Source organism: Candida metapsilosis (genome assembly GCF_017655625.1).
Source record: "Candida metapsilosis strain BP57 chromosome Unknown scaffold3, whole genome shotgun sequence".
Lineage (NCBI taxonomy): Eukaryota > Fungi > Ascomycota > Pichiomycetes > Serinales > Debaryomycetaceae > Lodderomyces > Lodderomyces metapsilosis.
In genome coordinates, this window is record NW_027138161.1 from 863,978 (window position 1) to 885,007 (window position 21,030).

General features: G+C 38.2%; 9 protein-coding genes across 9 annotated transcripts; 4 read left to right on the forward strand and 5 right to left on the reverse strand. All coding sequences in view use genetic code 12, as the record gives it.

Moving 5' to 3' along the window:
• Positions 1-11: 11 nt before the first annotated feature.
• NCE4 (Nce4p) lies at positions 12-539 on the forward strand (the record flags this gene model as incomplete). The annotated part of the gene is made up of 1 exon (XM_067692109.1): positions 12-539. One exon carries the CDS (start codon positions 12-14, stop codon positions 537-539), a length of 528 nt encoding a protein of 175 aa, XP_067548521.1.
• A 55-nt stretch (positions 540-594) lies between these two features.
• On the reverse strand, positions 595-2,454 carry I9W82_003173 (methylenetetrahydrofolate reductase (NAD(P)H); the record flags this gene model as incomplete). The annotated part of the gene is made up of 1 exon (XM_067692110.1): positions 595-2,454. The coding sequence occupies one exon, from the start codon at positions 2,452-2,454 to the stop codon at positions 595-597; it is 1,860 nt and encodes a 619-aa protein (XP_067548522.1).
• A 334-nt stretch (positions 2,455-2,788) lies between these two features.
• On the reverse strand, positions 2,789-5,344 carry I9W82_003174 (DEAH-box RNA-dependent ATPase; the record flags this gene model as incomplete). Its single annotated transcript, XM_067692111.1, has 1 exon — positions 2,789-5,344. One exon carries the CDS (start codon positions 5,342-5,344, stop codon positions 2,789-2,791), a length of 2,556 nt encoding a protein of 851 aa, XP_067548523.1.
• A 145-nt stretch (positions 5,345-5,489) lies between these two features.
• On the forward strand, positions 5,490-7,337 carry URK1 (uridine kinase; the record flags this gene model as incomplete). Its single annotated transcript, XM_067692112.1, has 1 exon — positions 5,490-7,337. One exon carries the CDS (start codon positions 5,490-5,492, stop codon positions 7,335-7,337), a length of 1,848 nt encoding a protein of 615 aa, XP_067548524.1.
• Positions 7,338-7,481: 144 nt separating this feature from the next.
• I9W82_003176 (uncharacterized protein) lies at positions 7,482-8,756 on the reverse strand (the record flags this gene model as incomplete). Its single annotated transcript, XM_067692113.1, has 1 exon — positions 7,482-8,756. One exon carries the CDS (start codon positions 8,754-8,756, stop codon positions 7,482-7,484), a length of 1,275 nt encoding a protein of 424 aa, XP_067548525.1.
• A 2,098-nt stretch (positions 8,757-10,854) lies between these two features.
• Positions 10,855-12,132, reverse strand: I9W82_003177 (uncharacterized protein; the record flags this gene model as incomplete). Its single annotated transcript, XM_067692114.1, has 1 exon — positions 10,855-12,132. One exon carries the CDS (start codon positions 12,130-12,132, stop codon positions 10,855-10,857), a length of 1,278 nt encoding a protein of 425 aa, XP_067548526.1.
• A 3,862-nt stretch (positions 12,133-15,994) lies between these two features.
• Positions 15,995-17,647, forward strand: ALT1 (alanine transaminase; the record flags this gene model as incomplete). Its single annotated transcript, XM_067692115.1, has 1 exon — positions 15,995-17,647. One exon carries the CDS (start codon positions 15,995-15,997, stop codon positions 17,645-17,647), a length of 1,653 nt encoding a protein of 550 aa, XP_067548527.1.
• A 40-nt stretch (positions 17,648-17,687) lies between these two features.
• Positions 17,688-19,187, reverse strand: I9W82_003179 (succinate-semialdehyde dehydrogenase (NAD(P)(+)); the record flags this gene model as incomplete). Its single annotated transcript, XM_067692116.1, has 1 exon — positions 17,688-19,187. One exon carries the CDS (start codon positions 19,185-19,187, stop codon positions 17,688-17,690), a length of 1,500 nt encoding a protein of 499 aa, XP_067548528.1.
• A 1,251-nt stretch (positions 19,188-20,438) lies between these two features.
• On the forward strand, positions 20,439-20,876 carry I9W82_003180 (uncharacterized protein; the record flags this gene model as incomplete). Its single annotated transcript, XM_067692118.1, has 1 exon — positions 20,439-20,876. The coding sequence occupies one exon, from the start codon at positions 20,439-20,441 to the stop codon at positions 20,874-20,876; it is 438 nt and encodes a 145-aa protein (XP_067548529.1).
• Positions 20,877-21,030: the final 154 nt, after the last annotated feature.

Below are 21,030 nucleotides of genomic sequence, written 5' to 3' on the forward strand. Positions count from 1 at the left end.
ATCACACACCGATGTCTCTAAGAGCTTCAGAGTTTGTCAACCAAGAAACAGCTACCCTAAGACATGCGGTGCTACTTCATATCATTAGAGTTGAAGACATAAGTGTATCCAAGTTGAGCCAAGTAGATGAGTGGAAGGAGATTCTGGACCCCAACAATCGATTTGTTGACCGATTGAATAAATCGACGAGGTTAGTCCGTGAAATTAATGATGAGGAGGACCAATTGTCATCCACATTTAAACCGAAAGGGTTTTCCACATACAAGCTCCTTCTACGGGACAAAGACCATCATTTCATTTATGCTTACGAACTTGAGCCTTTGAAATTTCTCCGCAATGAGCAAACAAATACCCCAATGCCTATAAAGTTGGGTGGGAGACTTTTGATCAAACCAGGAACTACAATACTGAGAGGGGTACTTTTGCTAAATCACAAAAATTGTGAGTACAAAGGTATACATGCTTCGGATGCACATTTGGTATCTCTATTAAATGATGGTTTACCTACCAAGGAAATTGACATTCTATCCACCTCGTGAGCTCCGAGGCTGTAAACATTCTTTTACCGGCTCACAATTTCCATCTCGCTAATTGCTATTGTAACAATTGCTGCCATAAGGCATCTTCTTTTGGAAAGTCATGATGTACTAAGCTCACCAATACATAGTCATTGTATATTGAATTCAATAGCTTAAAACTTTTCAGATCTTTCTTGTAACACCTGGCCCATTCAAGCCATAATAAAAATGCCTCTTCATTCCACGCTTTGAATGATTCATAGTCAATAACCGTTGGTTGTAAGATTTCCTTTTGAGGGAAAACTCCCCACGTTACAGCACTCTTTGATTTAGCGAAATCTTGTTCAATTGGTAAATTCAGTTTGATTTTGCCTGTTCTGGTTCCAACATAGTAAGTAGTTGAGCTATCAAGCTTGGATCCGAGTTTCTCCCAATCATGAGCTGGCATAAACAATTCAACAAAGGATTTTTGGTAAACAATTCCGTTTGAAGGACCCCAACCAAAAATATTGTCAGTCGACTTGCATCCGTTTACAGCTGGTTGTGAAGCTACGGAAAACCACCCTTTTTCGTTCAATTCAAAAAGCTCCTCTTGAATTAAGGCCGTTTCAGGTGACAACTGCACATCTGCCCACGGAATAACGTCAATTTTTCCTGAAAGATAAGAAGTGAAAATACGACTTAAATCATCTATCAGTTCTGGCGATCCCCATTTAGCTATAGCTTCACTCTTGTCGTAAATCTTCAAGTTAGGTCCATACCCATCAATTTCACCATAGGCAGGAGAATTTGAGTCACCAAATCTACCGTTTGGGAAATCATCCCAGATAGCTTCTTTGCCAAATGCACCCAAACCTCTACTGATTTCAACAACAGCCTTTTGAGTCAATGGCTCAACGGCCGATGATTTCCTGTGTTTTCTTTGTTGCAAAGGTGCCAGTGCCGGTACCGGTACCGCATCCTCATCATCAGAGTCAGATGCAATTGCATCTTCATTGCCAAACACGGGTGATGGTTGTTCCAAAATGGGACGCAATACAGCAGACTTGTTCAATATAGAAGCAACAGCTTTTTCCAAATTCAAAGTATAGAAATGGTAACCTTTTATATTGGTGCTTTCGTCAATTTTGTTTATAATTTGGCATAAAAGATCAACACCGACAGCTTTTACTGCATCGTCATCGTTCTTTATGTCCTCAAATTGGTTATAAATCGCAGTTGGGATAGTGGCGTGTGAAAGTTTGGTGGCTCTTGTAAATACACGATGGGTGGTGACTGGCATAAGTCCCGGAATCAAAGGTACATCTTTCAACTCTGGTGTTTGCTGAATCAATTTTTCAAAAGTGATAAACTTGTTTACATCGAAAAATAGTTGGGTAATTATGAAATCAGCACCAGCTCTTATTTTCTCAACCAAATAAGGAATATCCTTACGAGGATTTTGATTAGATATATCAGCTCCATCAACATGGCCCTCGGGGTAGGCAGCGACTCCAATGCAAAAATAATCTCCGTATACCTGACGGATATACTTTACCAAATCCACGGCATTCTTGAATTGACAATTGGGTGTCCAATACTCTTCAGTCCTTGGTGGGTCTCCCCTTAATGCTAATATATTTCTGATGCCATTCTCTTTTGCACGTTTCAATGCATCATCAATAACTTCCTTATTGGTGTTTGTACACGTCAAATGTAATACTGTCGTTGCTCCAATTTTCTTTTGACATGTAGCTGCCAAGTCTAATGATTTTTCACTCGTTGATCCACCTGCTCCCCAAGTTACAGTGATAAATAATGGGTTAAATGCCAGTAAACGATTCAATCTTGCAAGTAAATTCCTAAAACCGGAATCAGTCTTTGGTGGGAAAAACTCGAAGGAAACAAACTTTTCATCAGGACCCAACGATTGGATAAGATCTATTACCTTCAGCATGCTTTAGTATAGTTGTTATTGGATAGACTGAGAAGTGAAAATTGTATATCAGTTTGTGCTCAACTTTTCGAAAATTTCAATTTTTTTTTTCCGTTTCTGACTCTTTTTGTGGGAGCAAAGAAGTGTCATTACATTACTATGTTGTGCGAATAGAACTGAACAATGTGTAGATTCGTCTTCTCGTTATTATTACACAATTCTATCTTTCTACAAGACTACAAGTTTCATCCCTTTGAGTTATGTTTGAATCTTTTTCAAAGATCTAATAGTCTCACCGAGCATGCTTCACGTGACGGCATCAATATAATACGACGAGATCTCAAATAAGACTCCATTACGTATCATTTTGCATCTTCTTCACAATCAGCTCATCCAAAATTAAGCAGTTCCTCATGTACTCTTTACTAGTTAATACCAACTCATAATAAACCAAAAATCTAGGTTTATGCATCTTAATCTTAAACAAAGTTGAGGACGGATGTATAAAACATGGAATATTTTGCCTTGACTTTGATATTGGTTGGTAGCAATCACCCATGGGAGATAGTTTTACAACATTGTTGAAAAATCCGCTAATTAACAGTCTTTGAATAGATGTGTAAAATTGAGGCAGAGCTTTGCCATTTGTAACCTTTTGACTATCCTCAGTAACAGACTCTTCATCCCCAATCAGTTTGTTAACATCGATCCCAACTTTTTTGCAAATTTTAACTACTTGCTGGAAAATATGACGTGCTCTTTGCAAGGTCTTGTACTGTAGAAAATGATCTTCGCACCAATGCTTTGAATAACCAGCATTCAGCCATTGGTTGAAAATGTTCAACAACGTTAAATGATCTCCTTCAAGCGCATCAAACTGACTGTGTCTTTTTTTGATTACTTCTTGATCAATTTGTTTCGGGGCATACTTCAAATTAGCTGATTCGGTCAACATCGCAATAATAATGCATATTTCCCTGGTTACACCAAACGCCTCACTACTCAAAATGCATTTAGTCAACACTGGGTCGAGTGGAAATTCATTCATTTTGAATCCAGTCTTTGATAGTTTCCCACTTGATTTAATTGCCCCAAGAGAATACAAAAGATTCAAAGACTTCATTATACTCTCTTTTGGGGGGGGATCTAGAAATTGAAAGTTTAATAAGTCATTAACGCCAAGGGATAACAACAACAAAATTACAGAATTCAAATTTATTCGCTGAATTTCAGGTTTCTGTGAAGCATCCATTTCATTATCAAACGAGTGTTTGGTGAATATTCGGAAACACTTTCCCGGTCCAACTCTTCCTGCACGGCCCGCTCTTTGATCACAATTGGCTTTGGAGCATGGTACAACAACTAGGCTTTCCATCCCTGTAGAATGGTTGAATTCATTTTGCTTGACATAACCCGGATCAACAACAAAGGAAACACCCTCAATAGTAATAGACGTCTCGGCAATGTTTGTTGCCAAGATTACTTTTCTTGTATTGATAGGTGCTGGCTCAAAAATCCTACTCTGATATTCACTAGGTAAATTAGCATACACCGTGCACACCAACAACTTCTTATCACCCATTTGGTCTCCTATCTTAACAATAGCATCCTGTATTTGAGCTTCAAGTTTTTCAATTTCATCTTGTCCTGTTAAAAACACTAAAACGTCTCCTGGTAGTGGCTGCGTTAAATGGATTTGGAATATCGTCGTCATGACCGCTTGTAGATAGTTCGCCTCAGGTTGTTTAGTGTAGTGTATTTTTACAGGGAATCGTCTTCCAGGAATGTTCAAAATAGGAGCCCCATTGAAATAATTTGAAAACTTTTCTGCATTAATTGTAGCACTTGCAATCACGATCTTCAAATCTTTTCGTTGCAACGATAAATCCTTCAATAAACTCAACAATATCTCTGTAGATAAAGTACGCTCATGCGCTTCGTCAATCATAATAACGCCATAATTTGATAGACTAGGATCATTCAAAAATTCCCTCAATAGCATACCATCGGTAGCAAACTTTATAACTGTCGAAAGAGAGCAATTGTCATCGAATCGAATAGAATACCCAACTTTTCCCGTTTCCCCCCCTAATGAGGTCCCCATTTCATCAGCAACTCTTTGAGCCACGGAAACAGCTGCAATTCTCCTTGGTTGGGTGCACCCTATGATCTTTGTATCTCCATGTGAATAACCACCTTCGTATAAATACTGAGGCAATTGAGTAGTCTTTCCCGATCCGGTCTCTCCCACAATTATAATGACCTGGTTGTCTTGTAGTAGTTCCAAAAATTGTTTCTTGTATTGATAAACAGGGAGTGATGTTTTCAAATTGTCTAAATTCTTCACTTTGCTCAGTGGAACTTCAACTTGCCCGTCATCTCCTTTTATTACACTTTCATCATTGTCATCAAAATCAACATACTGGGAGTCATCAAAGACGTATTCGTATTCATCGTTGTTGGCAAGATGAATCCTGTCGTCAGTTTGAAGATTCAACTGCTGTGCTTTATTGAATTGCTCTGTTTCCCAATCCACTTTTCTTTTTAAAAACCTGTCAGATTCACGACGGGCATTGGTATTGCCGTGTAGTAAATCCTTTTTGCTAGGTCCCTGGTTATTGGGCATTCCTCGACCAAATTCGCCAGTGGATTTGGTGAAACCATTTGAACTCTCTCTTGATCCATTGCGTAGGGGCGAAACTACACTGTTATTCTCTTGGATAGGGCTCCTATCAGAATTCTTGTCTGATTTCCCTGGAGGTGAAGGATTATTTAAGTGGGAAGGGGATTTGGGTTGCGTTGGTGGTTGGGCATTGGTACCACCAACCTCAGTTTGCGTATTGTCATCGTCGTATTCAATATTAGCCTGTCTCCTGCGGTACCCAGTTCCACTTTGTCTTGGATGGTCCATGATCAGTTTTCAATTTGCTTGAAGTTTGGCAGTTGTTCTAACGTAGATTTGGTGCGTTGTGTCTCGGTGCAAAATCAAATTTTGAACAAAATCCGAGCAGGCGATGATCATCCCATAGAAGATAGGTCTCCACTATTCAAAAGATATGTCTCTGGCTCCCAGGCAAAGAAGATATTCTAGAATTACACCAACACAGAATGAGACATCATCTTTCATTTCACTTGGAGGTGAGACTGAAGGAGGTGAAGACAACGAATCGCCATTTCAAGAGGAAGATAAGGCATTCTCACGGGGTCAAGCCTCGCAATCACTCAGTGAGTTGAACTTGCAAGAGAACACAGCTAGGGGTGTTGGTCAACTAACTGAACATTTCAACCGGTCATCAGTTCTTAGTCCAACTTTAGGGGTTACTCATCCATCTAAGTTGGGACAATCATCGTTCATAAGCCCTTCAGAATCAACTGTTTCAGTCTCGTCCGCTTCGATATTAACCCCATCTCGAGTGAATGTTGCATCAGATATTTCACAAGATGACCAACTTCATGAAAAGATTACTCATTCATCTTATATTCCTCCATGGACCGCACCTTATATAATCGGAATAGCCGGTAATTCAGGAAGTGGGAAAACATCAATCTCCCAACAGATTATTCAAGGGATTAATCAACCATGGACGGTGCTTTTATCATTTGACAATTTTTACAAGTCATTAACACCAGAAGAGAGTAAACGGGCATTTGCAAACGAGTACGATTTTGATACTCCGCTGCTGTTGGACTTGGATGCCATTGTTGAAACGGTACACACATTAAAGAGAGGAGGCAAGTCAACCATTCCTGTCTACTCATTTGCCAAGCATGCAAGAACCGACAAGACAAACACAATATACGGTGCCAATGTGATTATAATTGAAGGGTTGTACGCATTGTACGATCCACGGTTGTTATCGATGATGGATTTGAAAATTTATGTGGATACAGATTTGGACATTTGTCTATCACGGCGTTTAATTAGAGACATTCTTTATAGAGGGAGAGATTTGAATGGGGCCATCAAGCAATGGACAACATTTGTCAAGCCCAATGCTGTTAAATATATTAATCCCACCAAAGAAAATGCTGACTTGGTCATTCCTCGAGGATTGGACAATACCATAGCCATTGATCTCATGATCAAACATATTAAAAATCAATTGGCTCTCAAGTCAAAAAGGCACTTGCAAAATTTGAAAAGCTTGGGCTATAATATTGAGTTCAAGATTGAAAATTATCCCAACTTGAAAATTTTGAAACCTACAAACCAACTACGAGGAATTAATTCCATTTTGTTCAATAAAGAGACATCTAGAGATGACTTCATATTTTACTTTAATCGATTGAGTGGACTTTTGATCGAATATGCCCAAGTGAATTTTTTTGACTTTGCTCCCAAGCAAGTCACTTGTTTTGAGAAGCCGTATAAATATGAGGGGTTACAAGCAAAACAATCACAATTAGTAGCGGTAAGTATTATTCGAAGTGGCGATTGCTTCATGGCTTCATTGAAGAAGACGTTTCCGGAACTAAGTGTTGGTAAAATGTTGATACAAAGCGATTCATCTACTGGAGAGCCTCAATTACACTATGAAAGTTTACCTCATAATATTAGCAGCATTGGTAAGATATTGTTATTCGATTCACAGACTATTAGTGGAGCTGGAGCTATAATGGCAATTCAGGTGTTGGTTGATCATAAAGTCAAAGAGGGGGATATTATATTTGTGAGCTACTTATCTACAGAAATTGGAGTTAGAAGAATTTTAAACGTTTTCCCCAATGTCAAGTTAGTTATTGGAAAGTTATCATCAATAGACGTGTCACAGTTCGAGCAAAATGGAGAAGAAAACTCAGAGAACACCAAGAACGGTTTGTGGTACAACGAGGAGCGCTTTTTAGATAGTCATTGGCATTTTAGAAATAGGTTTATAGACAGTTTGTACTTTGGTACAGATTAAGAGAGCTTTAAACTCACTCGACTGTAAATTTACAAATTATCATTATGAAAATCAAAGTATTTTTTTATTATTAGAAAACTATTTGATTTGGGGTATACATATTTAGAGCCGTGCGGACTCTCAACTCATCAAAAAACCCACTAACTATGACACATAATCGGTTTCAGTAGTGTATTGAGTTTCAGTAACTGTAGCTGTAACAAATACTGTAACTGTCTTGATATGTGGTTTATGGGTAGTGTGTGGCTTGTCAGTAGTATGTGGCTTGTCAGCGGTGGTCAGTGGTTCTTCAACAGGAGTACTGCTTGGAGTGAAGATTGAAGCAGATGAGGTTGGCTTGGTAGCAGTCTCAATTGAATAAGAAGTTGCTGGTGGTTTGTCAACTCCTGGAATACCTGGGACAGGTTTACATGGCTTACACTCAGGTGGCATACCTGGGTTAGGTGGTGGTCCATTGTATTGAACTGCACCCAAGTAAATACCAGGCATACCTCTGCTTGTGTCACTCACGATTTGGAACTTGGTGTAGTCATATCCGGTTCCAATTTCAAAGTTTTGAGTGTACAAACCAACGTACAAAGTCAAAATACCATCTCTTGCATTGTAAGCAAAAGGACTCTTACCTGCGGTTGGATTATACAAAGTGGCAGTCAAACCAATTTTGTTGGCAACACCATTAGTGGTACCAAAACCTCTAACATGGAATGTACGTGGGTCATTGGTTGATCCAATAGCCATAATTGATGATTCTCCATTGGCCAAGTAAAATATTTGATCCTCAGAGATGGGCAAGTAAGTGTTGATAAAATAGAATGATGATTGAGCTTCAGCAGTGACACAACCCTTTCCTAACAATCCAGTAAGTTGGTACCAGTTCTGGTTAGTGAAACAGATTTGACCATTGTTGAGCATAGTCTTTCCATCCATACCCAAGTAGACAAAACTATCACTCTTCATTTGTTGATAGAATTGAACAAATCCATTGTTAGTCCAATCTGTAGATTTAATACTACTGACAGTTGAACCCTTACCAGAAGCTGAGTAGAACAAGTCACCATTGTTCAAGAACTTATTACCCATAATGATGAAAATATAGTTTGGATAACCTCTAATAGCGTTGAAGGAGATCACACCATTGTTGACAATACCATAGATGGAATCGTACAAAGTAGCTGACAAAGTAATTTGTGGGTTAACAACAGACACATAAAGACCACCCCCTTGATCAACATTGATATTTCCATGGAAATCTGAAGCAGCATTGTTGATGATAGACCAAATGGAATTGGGGAAGACATGAACGTTTCCAAGACCAACATTTTGAGTACCCCAATCAATAGTTGTACCATGGATGTCCTTACCCATTGCCGTAGCAATGAATAACAACACCGCCAATTGAATTTTAATTAAAATGTTCATAACCGAAACTTGATTTGATAAAACGAAGGAATAAGCAAGCTAATTTGACTTTTACGAAGTCTATCAAGGTTTTCAAGAAGAGGAATCCAACCAGCTATTTATACAATTTCTAGACGAGCATTCATCATACCATTCCCTGACTAAAACTCCAGTACTTCCATATAATTTGACTGTCAATCCTTTCAAGTACATTCGTGGGCCCATTCACAAGGGTCTACTATTTAGCTTTTGCATTAAAGTACGATAGAACTTTTAGCCGACATGTACTCTCAATTGGTAAACAACACGTCGGATGTTTGGTAAATATCCAGTTCCACTTTGTGTACATTGCATATCAAAGTAGTAAGTGTAGAATGAAACGACACAACTTTTAGGTTAAATGATGTATCGACTTTGGATATCCAATATTCCATTGAATATATCCCAAGTACGCAAATGGTATAGCACTTAATTAGTTAAGCAACGAGGAAGTCTAGTCGAGCAAAAAGTTGGCCAATCGAGAACCCTTCTGTATGTGCATTTCAGTTGCAAAGATACATTTTAAACCCTTACGCACATTGTTGCCCAATCCACTTATTTAAATTCTTTTCAGAAACGTGTTTTTTTTTTTAATAGCACTTGCCAAGAATTAGTCGAGCTAGCATAAATTGGGTAGACAGTGACCAAATTAGACCAAAAATACTCTGGGAAGGACTGTGAGTGCCTTCCGGAAATACCGCCGTAGAGGCTTATTCCTAAAGCCAGGTTTACCGGGGCATATTCAAAGCCCCGAACCTTTAATGATCGGTAGAAGCCTTTCGAGGAATAGCATCCCGCTTGAGGCCACATGTATGTATCATATCATCAGTTTGTTTTGAAAAGGGGCACACCTCCAACCACGTTAATTTCTGGTGATACAACGCACGGATGTTACATTTTGGTAAGATCGCCAAGAGATGTAGATCTTTTGTAAAAAATCTGTAACACCACTTTTCTGGAATCTTGACAAAAGATTGGAACTTAAATGATGCATGTGTTTGTTTTTGTTTTTGTTTTTGTTGTAACTGTCTGTTGACTATTCTGTGTGTCTAAATTTCGTAAACTTGACAATATTTGGGGACCCTTAGGCATGCAGTAGACGCCTTAGACATAATAATAGCCTGCAATTGACTTTGTTGGGGACGGACCTTAGTGTAGGGAGGAGAAAATGTATGCACTTGCCTGCCCATTCTGGCTTCTTTAATTGGAGAAAACAAGGAAAAGTTTTTGTTTCAAGGTCGCGTGTTTACAAGCGCATCGAGAGATGTAAAGTTACAATTAGACTACTGTAATTCAAGAGATTTGGATTTTCTTGGTGTCACTCCGGCTCTAATCGTAAGCATTTTATAGCGGATGGAAGTTAAGACGAATTCTGGAAGATATTCAACATGATCGGGTGAGAATTTTGATCACAACTTTTAAAAACTATTGAAAGTCTATGCGAGTGGGCTGCCAAGAATAAAATTTTATGTGCATGTATCTCAACGCCAAGTTCTTTGTTTTTGTTTTTGTAATTGTTAATAATTCAGGGACCCTGTACACTAGACCTTTTACCAGTGCTAGCTCAAAAAGGAAAGACGCTTACCGAGTTCGGCGAAGCAGCCAGTAGTAGATCTAGTGAGGGAACGGATGAAATCTAAAGTAATCTCTAGCATAATCATTCTGCTAGAGTGAAGATCCGCTAAAAGTGGGAACGAAATGGTTTGCATTCGTAAATGTTGTCGCAAGGTCAATGGGAGATATCTGAAAAAGCAGCCTTACACGTGGAGTAATCAAGCATATACTATAATTATGAAACTATCCTCAATATACACATTCTAACCTGACTTGCTGTTGGTGAGTCACCATAGTTGTTATTGTAATTGGGAACTAAATTGGCTTATCTTTTCTCATCATGAGCGTTTCAATGGTTCGTTTGTCCAACTTTAGAGTCAATTAACGTAACCGTAGTTTTCATGAAAAGAGGAGCTTACAAAGCATCCGGATGAGAGAACCAAGATATTCTATTATAAGAAAACTACTTAATTCGGGGTATACGTATGTAGAGCCGTGCGGACTCTCAACTTATCAAAAAACCCACTTACTTCACATAATCGGTTTCGGTGACGTATTCAGTATCAGTAACTGTAGCTGTAACAAAAACTGTAACTGTCTTGATATGTGGTTTATGAGTAGCGGTAGGCTTATCAGTAGCACTAGACTTACCAGCAGAAGTCTTTGTGGCAACAGGAGTGCTGCTTGGAGTGAAAATTGAAGCAGATGAGGTGGGAACTTCAGATGTCTGAACTGAATAGGAAGTTGCTGGTGGCTTATCAATTCCTGGAATACCTGGGACACCCTTACATTGTTTACACTCTGGTGGCATACCTGGGTTTGGTGGTGGACCATTGTATTGAACTGCACCCAAGTAGATTTGTGGAATACCTCTGCTTGTATCACTAACAATTTCAAATTGAGTGTAGTCATATCCGGTTCCAATTTCAAAAATTTGAGTGTACAAACCAACGTACAAAGTCAAAGTACCATCTCTTGCATTGTAAGCAAAAGGACTCTTACCTGGGGTTGGGGAGGACAAAGTGGCACTCAAACCAATTTTGTTGGCAACACCATTAGTGGTACCAAAACCTCTAACATGGAATGTACGAGGATCATTGGTTGATCCAATAGCCATAATTGATGAATCACCAGTAGTCAAGTAAAATATTTGGTCCTCAGAAATTTGCAAATTGGTGTTGATAAAGTAGAACGATGATTGAGCTTGAGCAGTAATACAACCTTTTCCTAACAAACCAGTAAGTTGGTACCAGTTTTGGTTAGTGAAACAGATTTGACCATTGTTAAGCATGGTCTTTCCATCCATACCCAAGTAGACGTAACTGTCACTCTTCATTTCTTGATAAAATTGAATAAATCCATTGTTGGTCCAATCTGTGGATTTAATACTACTAACAGTTGAGCCCTCACCAGAAGCTGAGTAGAACAAGTCACCATTGTTCAAGAGCTTATTACCCATAATGATGAAAATATAGTTTGAGTAACCTTTGATGGCATTAAAGGAGATAACACCATTGTTGACAACACCATAGATGGAATCGTACAAAGTAGCTGACAAAGTAATCAGTGGGTCTACAGCGGACACATAAAGACCACCATTTTGACCAACGTTAATATTACCATGGAAATCTGAAGCAGCATTGTTGATGATAGACCAAATTGCACCTGCGGCAATATTAACATCACCAAGACCAACATTTTGGGTACCCCAATCGACAATCGTACCTGTTTGAATATTATAGTCTGCCCATGCGGTAGCAATGAATAAGCACACTGCTAACTGAATCTTAGATAAAATTCTCATAACCGAAACTTAATTTGAGTGACTTTTTTGATAAAACAAATGTACAAGCAAGCTTCGTTGTAGTTTGGCTTTTACAAAGGCTTTCAAGATTTCCCAAGATGAGGAGTTCAGCCTCTTATTTATAACATTTCTAGACGAGTACTATCGTACCATTTGAAACTCTCAGTTGACTGCGTATTTCAGCATAGCTTGACTATTGGACCATTTGGGTATATTCATGGGCCCATAAAACAGGGCTTAGTACTTAGTTCTTGCTTCAAAATAAGATCAAATGTTTGTACCATGTTTATTGCCGATGGATATTAGCATACTGGTGAAAATCTGATACCATTTTTGATATAGTCAAGCATAAATTTCCATATATATGGCCCTAAAGCCACAATTTTTAGACCAAAGGAGATATCTAATTACCCAGGATTATGTTCATTGCGTTCAGCACACCAGACCCTCTAGTCGAGTAACAATGAAACCGTGGCCCGCACCCTAGATGCATCTCTGAAGCAAAAGTGTGCCCTACATTATGCACAGTTCTGCCCAATTTACCCATTTAGATTGTTTTCATTACTCGTTAACAGTAATCAGTCAAGTGAACAACAATTTAGTAAGCAGTCTAAAGTATACTCAACCCACTTTGGGAATGTATGTGCGCTGCCTGGTAATAACAAAATAGAGGCTTATTCATAAAGCCAGGTCAGGAGTGGAAGATTCAACACTCCGCATCTTTCACGATCACGAGTTGGCTAATTTCGTCTAAGGGATGGCATCTCTCTCGAGGCCACAGGTTCCTCCCAGCTCTCTCCAATTTGCTTGATAAGGTGCTGTCATCTCTGGTGATACACTGCAGAAATCTTGGGATCATCGCAAAGACATGACGTATATCTCTTCAATTAAAACCGATATTGTGGAATACAATAAAAGTTGGACGATAAAATTTTAAATGAAATGCTTGCCATTGTTGTAAACTGTCAGATGCTTATTTTGTGTATCTGAACCCTCATAAACTTGCCGATATCTTAGTGCTTTAAGCACTGACGAGTAATATAATATTTTCTGCAACTGACGATACTAGGATTCTGAGAATTAAATGCATGCACTAAGCTGCCTCTTCCTGTTTTCGTTCATTACTAGGAGTGACCAAAGAACCTTGAACCCTTTTTGTTTAACGATTCCAAGTTCAAAGTATATAGGGATTCAAAGATAAATTGATGCCATAACCATTTAGTTTCTGTTGAGTTGCCTGGTGTTACCATTGATAGTAATCACTTTACAAGGGAAGGAAAGATCCGAGAAATTTTGGAAAGCATTCATCCAATAGGATCGCACGAGAATCTCGGCCGCTTGTAGGGGGAAAAAAAAATTTTATCGGAAGAGTTTATGCGAGTGGGACGCCTAATATGCAAATGTATCTCAACGCCGTTGTTTTATGTTTTTGTGGTGGTTCAGGGTCGGACCCTGTATTGTAGATCTTTCTATTAGCTCAGGCTCAAAAAGGAAAGGTGGTTACTAAGTTTGGATATATATGTATAGTACGATTTTCTATTTTTACCGTCGTCTAGTTCCAGAGTGTTTACGTGTCGGTGCTGCCTAAATATTTGCTCGTCTATACATTTTTTTTTGCATACATACATGTGTGATCGATCGATTTTTAAGGAGCATTCCAAAGTAAGAAAGTGGGCCGATAAAGTTGATATCAAATGTGGTTGGATTTTTAAATAGAATTAAAAATGCATCCAATAAAAATGGGTCGGTATGACTGAATCCGTTCGTGGTCTTTTTGAGCTAAAATATCGCTCACTATCGACGTTTACTGCATATGAAATAGTTCGCTGTAAAAATTGTACTCCTTCTTAATCAGTTGAGTGCACAGTTGCGTGGTTAGTTTTGGTTGTACGATTTTTGGCCTTTTACGATTCCTTAAATCGTTCCATGTCTTTAGAAAATGGTATGAGTTGTTAAGTTGCGTGGGTGCAATTCAAAAGAAGCGACCAATATCACATAGTTTAGCCTCGACTAAGTCCATAACCAATATATGGAGCAGCGAATATCATCCTATACCAGTGTATAAAGTGGAGTAGTTAGATTACTGATACAACACTTTTGATGAGCAGTCCTGATCCACACCCCACTACGTTTTTCGGTTATCTCCGTCTACTACTACTACTACTACTACTACGTCTTACAGAATTCAGCAATTAATGATTTCTTGTCCACAAGTTCGAGCAAAACGTTGGCGACTTTCCGAAGTGTTTAGGACGTCCAAAACAAAGTAAGCTTTGGTGTTTTAAGAGAACGCCTAGAGCAAGACGGCGGCATCTACTGTTTGTTTGTTTACCATACACACATTTTGAGTTTGCGTAACAAGGACGAAGTACTTCTGCGAGTATGGAAGATCAAGACGACAGCGGTGGCAGCCAGGCTAGGAAAATGACCCTCCAAAAGCTTTCTTTGTTCCATGAAATGCAATTGTTGTAAAAAAGAAACACAACTGTCGTATAGTAAAAATCACTCACATGTAAGCTAAATGACACTTCTTTTGAGTTCACTGACTAAAAACACCGCTACACTAGAATACGGTACATGGAAATGAGCTAAGACGTTCAGAAATAAGAATAAATGGTTATGATGTATGACGAATACATTGCAACGCTGATTGAGTCAAATAAGAGACAAAGGCATTAAAGGTATGTGAACACAGAGGAATGGTATGCTACTATGACGTGGTCAAAGTGTATAGTGTATCAATAAATAGGAATTCCCAGCTTCCCTGGAAAGTGGAAATTAGGGAAAAGCAGAATTAAGATTAAGATTGACACAAGAGTGACTGTTCTACTTAGAACGGTACAAGATTCTTCAACGGATCTCAACTCATCTCATCTCATCCCATGGATTGCAAATTCGATGAAGCACCTTAAACAAATGTGGAGAAACTATCACGTCTCAGGTTAGACCCTAAAATGCCCGTTGTGCATACGGAGATATATCACCGAGACTAGCCGAAATTAGGGGGTTATGAGCTAGTCTTCATTATAGTTGCATAAGGACCGTAGGGTGTACGGTTTTAAAAAGTGTGGTACATATCCTTTTCATGAAGGTTTGAATGCGATGCTAACTTTAGGTGTAGCGAAACCACAGTACTAATGAAGTGGTGGTGGAAAAGTCCGAAATTTGCAACAATCTGATTACAGTATGTCAAAGTGAATAACAGAGTAGTACTAGTAACAAAAGGAAAAAATCGGAGTCAAAGTGTTTATATATGCGCGTGACTTTTTTCATTGACTGTTTAAACTTCTTCTTATGCACCCCACACAAAAGTTTTTTTTTTTAAGTTGGTCCAGAGAAGAAAGAAAAAGGTTAGTTAGTTGTTTTACTATTGGTAAAGGTTATATAAGAAAGGGTATATATTAAGATGCTACTTACAACTAATAACTTTTATCTTATCAACATATATTTCTCTATTAATCCTTTTGTCAGTTGTATTATATATTTATTATTATTGGTATGTTTTTAGTTTTGACATATTTATCTCTCTCTCTCTTTAACAAAAGAATCAAAAAAAAATTAAAATTTTTCAACTAAAGCAATTGCATTCAAAAATATAATCCATTGCATTTCATTCCCTACAGCTCCTTGTATACATCATCCACCTCATTTCATTAAACTACCCCTCATTTCCCTTTCTAAGTCATTCATAAAAAGAAAAGTGAAAAAGTAAAAAGGAGTAAAATCATTTTAGTATAAAGGATATTAAACGAGTCAAAACTTCCCCATAAAATAAATAAAATAAACAAAACCTTACTTGACATTGCAATTTGGTTAGAATAATTATTATACCCCCCCACTTGATCTTACATTTTCTGACAAAATGAAATTGACTATTTTAACAACAAAGTATCCACTTCAATCTTTTGGAAAGTTTACTCGTATCCACAACAATATGCTACGGACTTCGACCTCCGCATCTGCTTCACCCTTTTCAACACCACCCACCACCAATAACATCAACAGTATTAGCAGCATTACGCGTCGCTTTAAATCATCCTTTGTTCCTGCTGAACCATTGACTATACATGATTTGAATGAACAAACAGTCAAGGCTCAATACGCAGTGAGAGGAAAAATCCCCATTATTGCTGATGGTTTAAGTGAGTTGATTAGAAAGTCACCATCTAGTCATGGGTTACCATTTACCAAGATTGTAAATGCAAACATTGGAAATCCTCAACAATTGGACCAAAAACCTTTGACGTGGTATAGACAGGTTTTATCTATCTTGCAATATCCTGAATTACTAAATGAAGATCTGGGTGCTAAATTCCCCTCCGATGTTAAGAAAAGAGCTCAAGAAATTTTAAACAATGTTGGATCCATTGGTGCTTATTCTCTGTCTCAAGGTGCTGCGTATTTTAGACAATCAATTGCCGAATTTATCACCAAAAGAGATGGCGGAGAGTTTGCATCAAATGCTAATGATATATTTTTAACTTCAGGAGCATCGGCTGCAGTGTCGTATTTATTGCAAATCTTATCTCGTGACGAAAATTCGGGGTTTTTGATTCCCATTCCACAATACCCATTGTATACTGCAACCATTGCTTTGAATAACGCCAAGCCCGTTGGTTATTACTTGGATGAATCAAAAGGTTGGGCAACAAACCCAGAAGAAATTCGTCAATTGATTAAAGAAAGTGCCGACAACGGTATCAGTATTAAGGCCTTGGTTGTGATCAATCCTGGTAACCCAACTGGAGCAATTTTGTCTCGAGATGATATTGCTGAGCTTATATCTATTTCCGCCGAGCACGGTATAGTTTTAATTGCTGATGAAGTTTACCAAGAAAATGTATTTAGTGGGAAATTTTACTCCTTTAAGCGCATTTTATCAGAGTTGAAAGAAAAGAACCATGCTTTGTATAAGAATGTCCAATTGGCATCATTGCACTCAACATCGAAAGGTGTTAGTGGAGAATGTGGACAACGAGGAGGCTACATGGAGCTTGTTGGGTTTAAATCGGATGTGAAGGACATCATATTCAAATTGGCATCTATTAACTTATGTTCAGTTGTATCAGGTCAAGCAATGGTGGAATTAATGGTTAACCCACCTAAGAAAGGTGATGAATCTTATGATCTTTATGTTAAAGAAACGTCAAACATTTTTGAAAATTTGAAAACGAGAGCTAAAGCACTTTATCAAGCGTTCTCAAATATGGAAGATGTATCAGTTGATAAACCTCAAGGAGCAATGTATTTATTCCCAAGCCTCAGGTTTGATCCGAAAGTTTATCATAAATTGTTTTCAAGAGCCAAGAATTCAGACCTTGAAATTGATGATTTGTATTGTATTGAACTTTTGGAAAATACTGGTATTTGTTGTGTACCAGGAAATGGATTTGGACAAAAACCAGGCACTTATCATTTAAGAACTACATTTTTGCCACCTGGAGAAGAATGGATTCAAAGATGGGCCAAATTCCATAAAGATTTTGTTAAAAAGTACAAAGATACTTCTGTATAAGGTAGCATAGTCATATATATTTTATCTATTCATGTTTTATTTATCTATACAAGTTTCCTAATGTAATTGATTTGATTACAGTGTAATCATCCATTCCATGAAGTGAACCTTCTCTTCCAAACCCAGACTCTTTAATTCCCCCAAATGGTAAACTAGCATCGGTAAATAAACCAGTGTTGACACTAACCATACCAACTTCCAAAAATTCAGACATATACCAAGCAGTATTCAATGATTCACTAAATACATATGATGCCAAACCATACGGAGTATCATTACATAATTCCACAACTTCTTCTCTGGTGTCAAACTTTGCAATTGCTGCTAATGGGCCAAATGTCTCTTCATGGAAAACTTGAGCATGATTAGGAATATTGTAGACAACTGCTGGTGCATAAAAGTGTTTTCCCAATTCAGGTAATCTGCCACCTTTGACTAAAACATCGGCTCCTTTTGCTACTGCATCTTTAAAGTGTTCTTCAACTTTGGCCACTGCTTTCTCATTAATCAAACAACCATGAGTTACACCTTCGTCCATACCATTACCAATTTTAAATTCAGCTGTCTTTTCTGCAAATAGTTTACAGAACTTGTCATAAATCCCGCTTTGAACGTAGATTCTATTGGCACAAACACAAGTTTGACCCAATGATCTGAATTTAGATGCAATCGATTGACTCACAGCAAGTTCCAAATCAGCATCGTCAAAAACAATGATTGGTGCATTACCGCCCAATTCCATTGACAATTTCTTCAAAGTCAGTGCACTTTGTTTCATGAGTAGTTTACCAACAGGTGTTGATCCAGTGAAACTAACCTTTTTAATCTTGGGGCTCTCACAAATTTTCAATCCAATCATTGGTGTTGATTCCACTGAACCCAAAACCACGTTAAATACACCTGGAGGAAATCCAGCTTCTCTTGCCAAATAAGCAAGTGCTAGTGAGCTCAATGGTGTTTGAGCATCGGGTTTTAATATACAAGTACAGCCAACTGCCCAAGCTGGTGCTGCTTTTCTTGAACCCATAGCAGAAGGAAAATTGAATGGGCATAATAACCCTACTGGTCCAATAGGTTGTCTCAATGTGATTACTTTATTGTTTGGGTTTGAAGTTTGAATAGTTTCTCCATAATTTCTTTTAGCTTCTTCACTAAACCATTCGAAATAAGAAGCTGCATATTTGATTTCACCTTTAGCATCAACAAGACTCTTACCACATTCCAAAGTAATCAACATGGCCAAATCATCCAAGTTCTCGATCATTAAATCATACAATTTGCGCAACATCTTGGCTCTATCGTAAGGATTTGTTTGTTTGAACGTTTGAAAAGCACGATGACATGATTCAATAGCTTGGTCAATCTCTTCTTCGGTTTGCACTGGCAACTCAGCCAAAACCTCTTCAGTAGCAGGGTTGATCACCTTGAAAGTTTGGTTCGATTTTGCAGTTTCAATAAATTCATTATCAACAAATGGTCTTGTTTGAAACAAGTTTTTATTAGCCAATTGAGGTGGAGCTTGGTTGATAGCAGCTGACATTTTGTAAAATCTTTGAAGAAAAAGATGCCTATGTCGTTCCACTTTTGGGGAGGTGCTTTTACTCTTAGGGTATTTTATAGGATTCTAAAATTAGCGTGTCGCATAAACCTTATTCTAAGCGCGTAAAAGACTAAGAGAAAAAAGTTCCCAAATTGGGAAGTTTCCCGCTAAGAATGATGAGATGGGATGGGCCGTTGCATTATGGAAGGGAACGTTGTGGAGTATGTACTTAAGCCACTAGTTTTCCTAGATATGATGTAGACTATCTAGTCACATTATGTTCAGGGCAGTATTAAGTCTGTAGTAAAGCTACTGTGCTTACACTGCTCCTGTGGTTCCAGAAAAGTAGACAACTTGAGTCTTGAAAAGCTGCCATCATTCAGGCCCATCGGAAACCATTATCACTCATCAAGGTAAAAAGAAGCGAACATAACTGATTATGTTTCAGAGATCTTTTGAAAGCTGGCACTTTAGACTCGAAGAAAAGAGTGGCTGGGATCCATTGTAATTGCAGCATGTCATCCTGTCATCCTGAATTGAGACTATTCTGTAATAGATGTTCAAGTGTATGCGATGTTGCTTCTTCACTGATTTTGTTGTTCCTTACTAGGCAAGACTCCTTAAATTCGGAGTTAATATCGGTCAAACGAGAACTAAGCCTAAACTCCGTTCCGACATTTCTATTTCTCTTTTGAGACATTTTTTTTTTCTTTAATCAACCGATATTTGATTGAAGGAGTTGCTGTAAAAAAATGTTTACTTTGATCGATCGAGGGGGGGGGTCAAGTCCTTGGCGTTAGAGGAACCCTGATTGGGAGGTGCTGTAAACAGTCAAGAGTGGCGCTTCAGATTATTGCTTTATTTTCAATTTCTGTAATACTTTAAAACCAACTTCAATGTAGAATAAGAACAGCAAATCCAACATTATTCTTTTTTTACTTGTCCTACATTAACGCCGTCGGGAGAAACCTTCCCCCTTATATATTATACGCCTGAAATTTCTTTTGTTTTCGGGATATGTTTTGGTACCGAGTTCGACCGTATTTTTTCACATTCACAAACACAAATGTCGCAACAAGATATGCATTGTAATACAGGAATTTTAAAAGAGAGAGTCATTCATGCGTTAGAAACTAATTGTTTGGGCCGTTTAACGTTTGAAACTGTAAGGCCAGATATGGTAATACGTATATATATATGAATGAATTTGTCTTTTGCCCCATAATTTCCAACAAGTCTGAAAAAGTATAAATGATTGTCGTCAAGCAAACAAGATCAGTTTTAAACAAGGTACTTCCAAATGCGGTAAACCCATTACTGGGGTCTGATACGCCTACCAAAGCAAATCCCGACGTGGTGACACGAAATAGAGCATTTCTGCAGTCGTCCCAAAATGACAGTCTACAACGCAACGGTAGTATAGGACGCAACCGCAGTATAGGACGTGGTAACAGCAAGTCCAAACTGAGAAACCATCACAGTCATCGCCACCACAACAATCTTACTCATGAGGCAATAGACGACCTTATCGACAATTCCAATGAAGAAAACAAGTCAAATGGACGCGCAATGGAAGTACTGGTGGAATCAAAAGATGGAAATTTCAAACGCGAAAAACTAACCACGTTGGAGTGGACATTGATTTGCATAATAGCATTCCTACTTTTAATGGTGTATATGATCACATGAAATTATCTTAGACAGTGGATCCAAAAGATAGAATGTCACAAACTGACCAAGCACCGTATTTGAATGAGACTCTTTGATGATGAAGCTATAATTCCAAAAATCGTGAACGTATAAGGATTAACGTTATTGAGATTGGAGCACTAGGGACTCACCC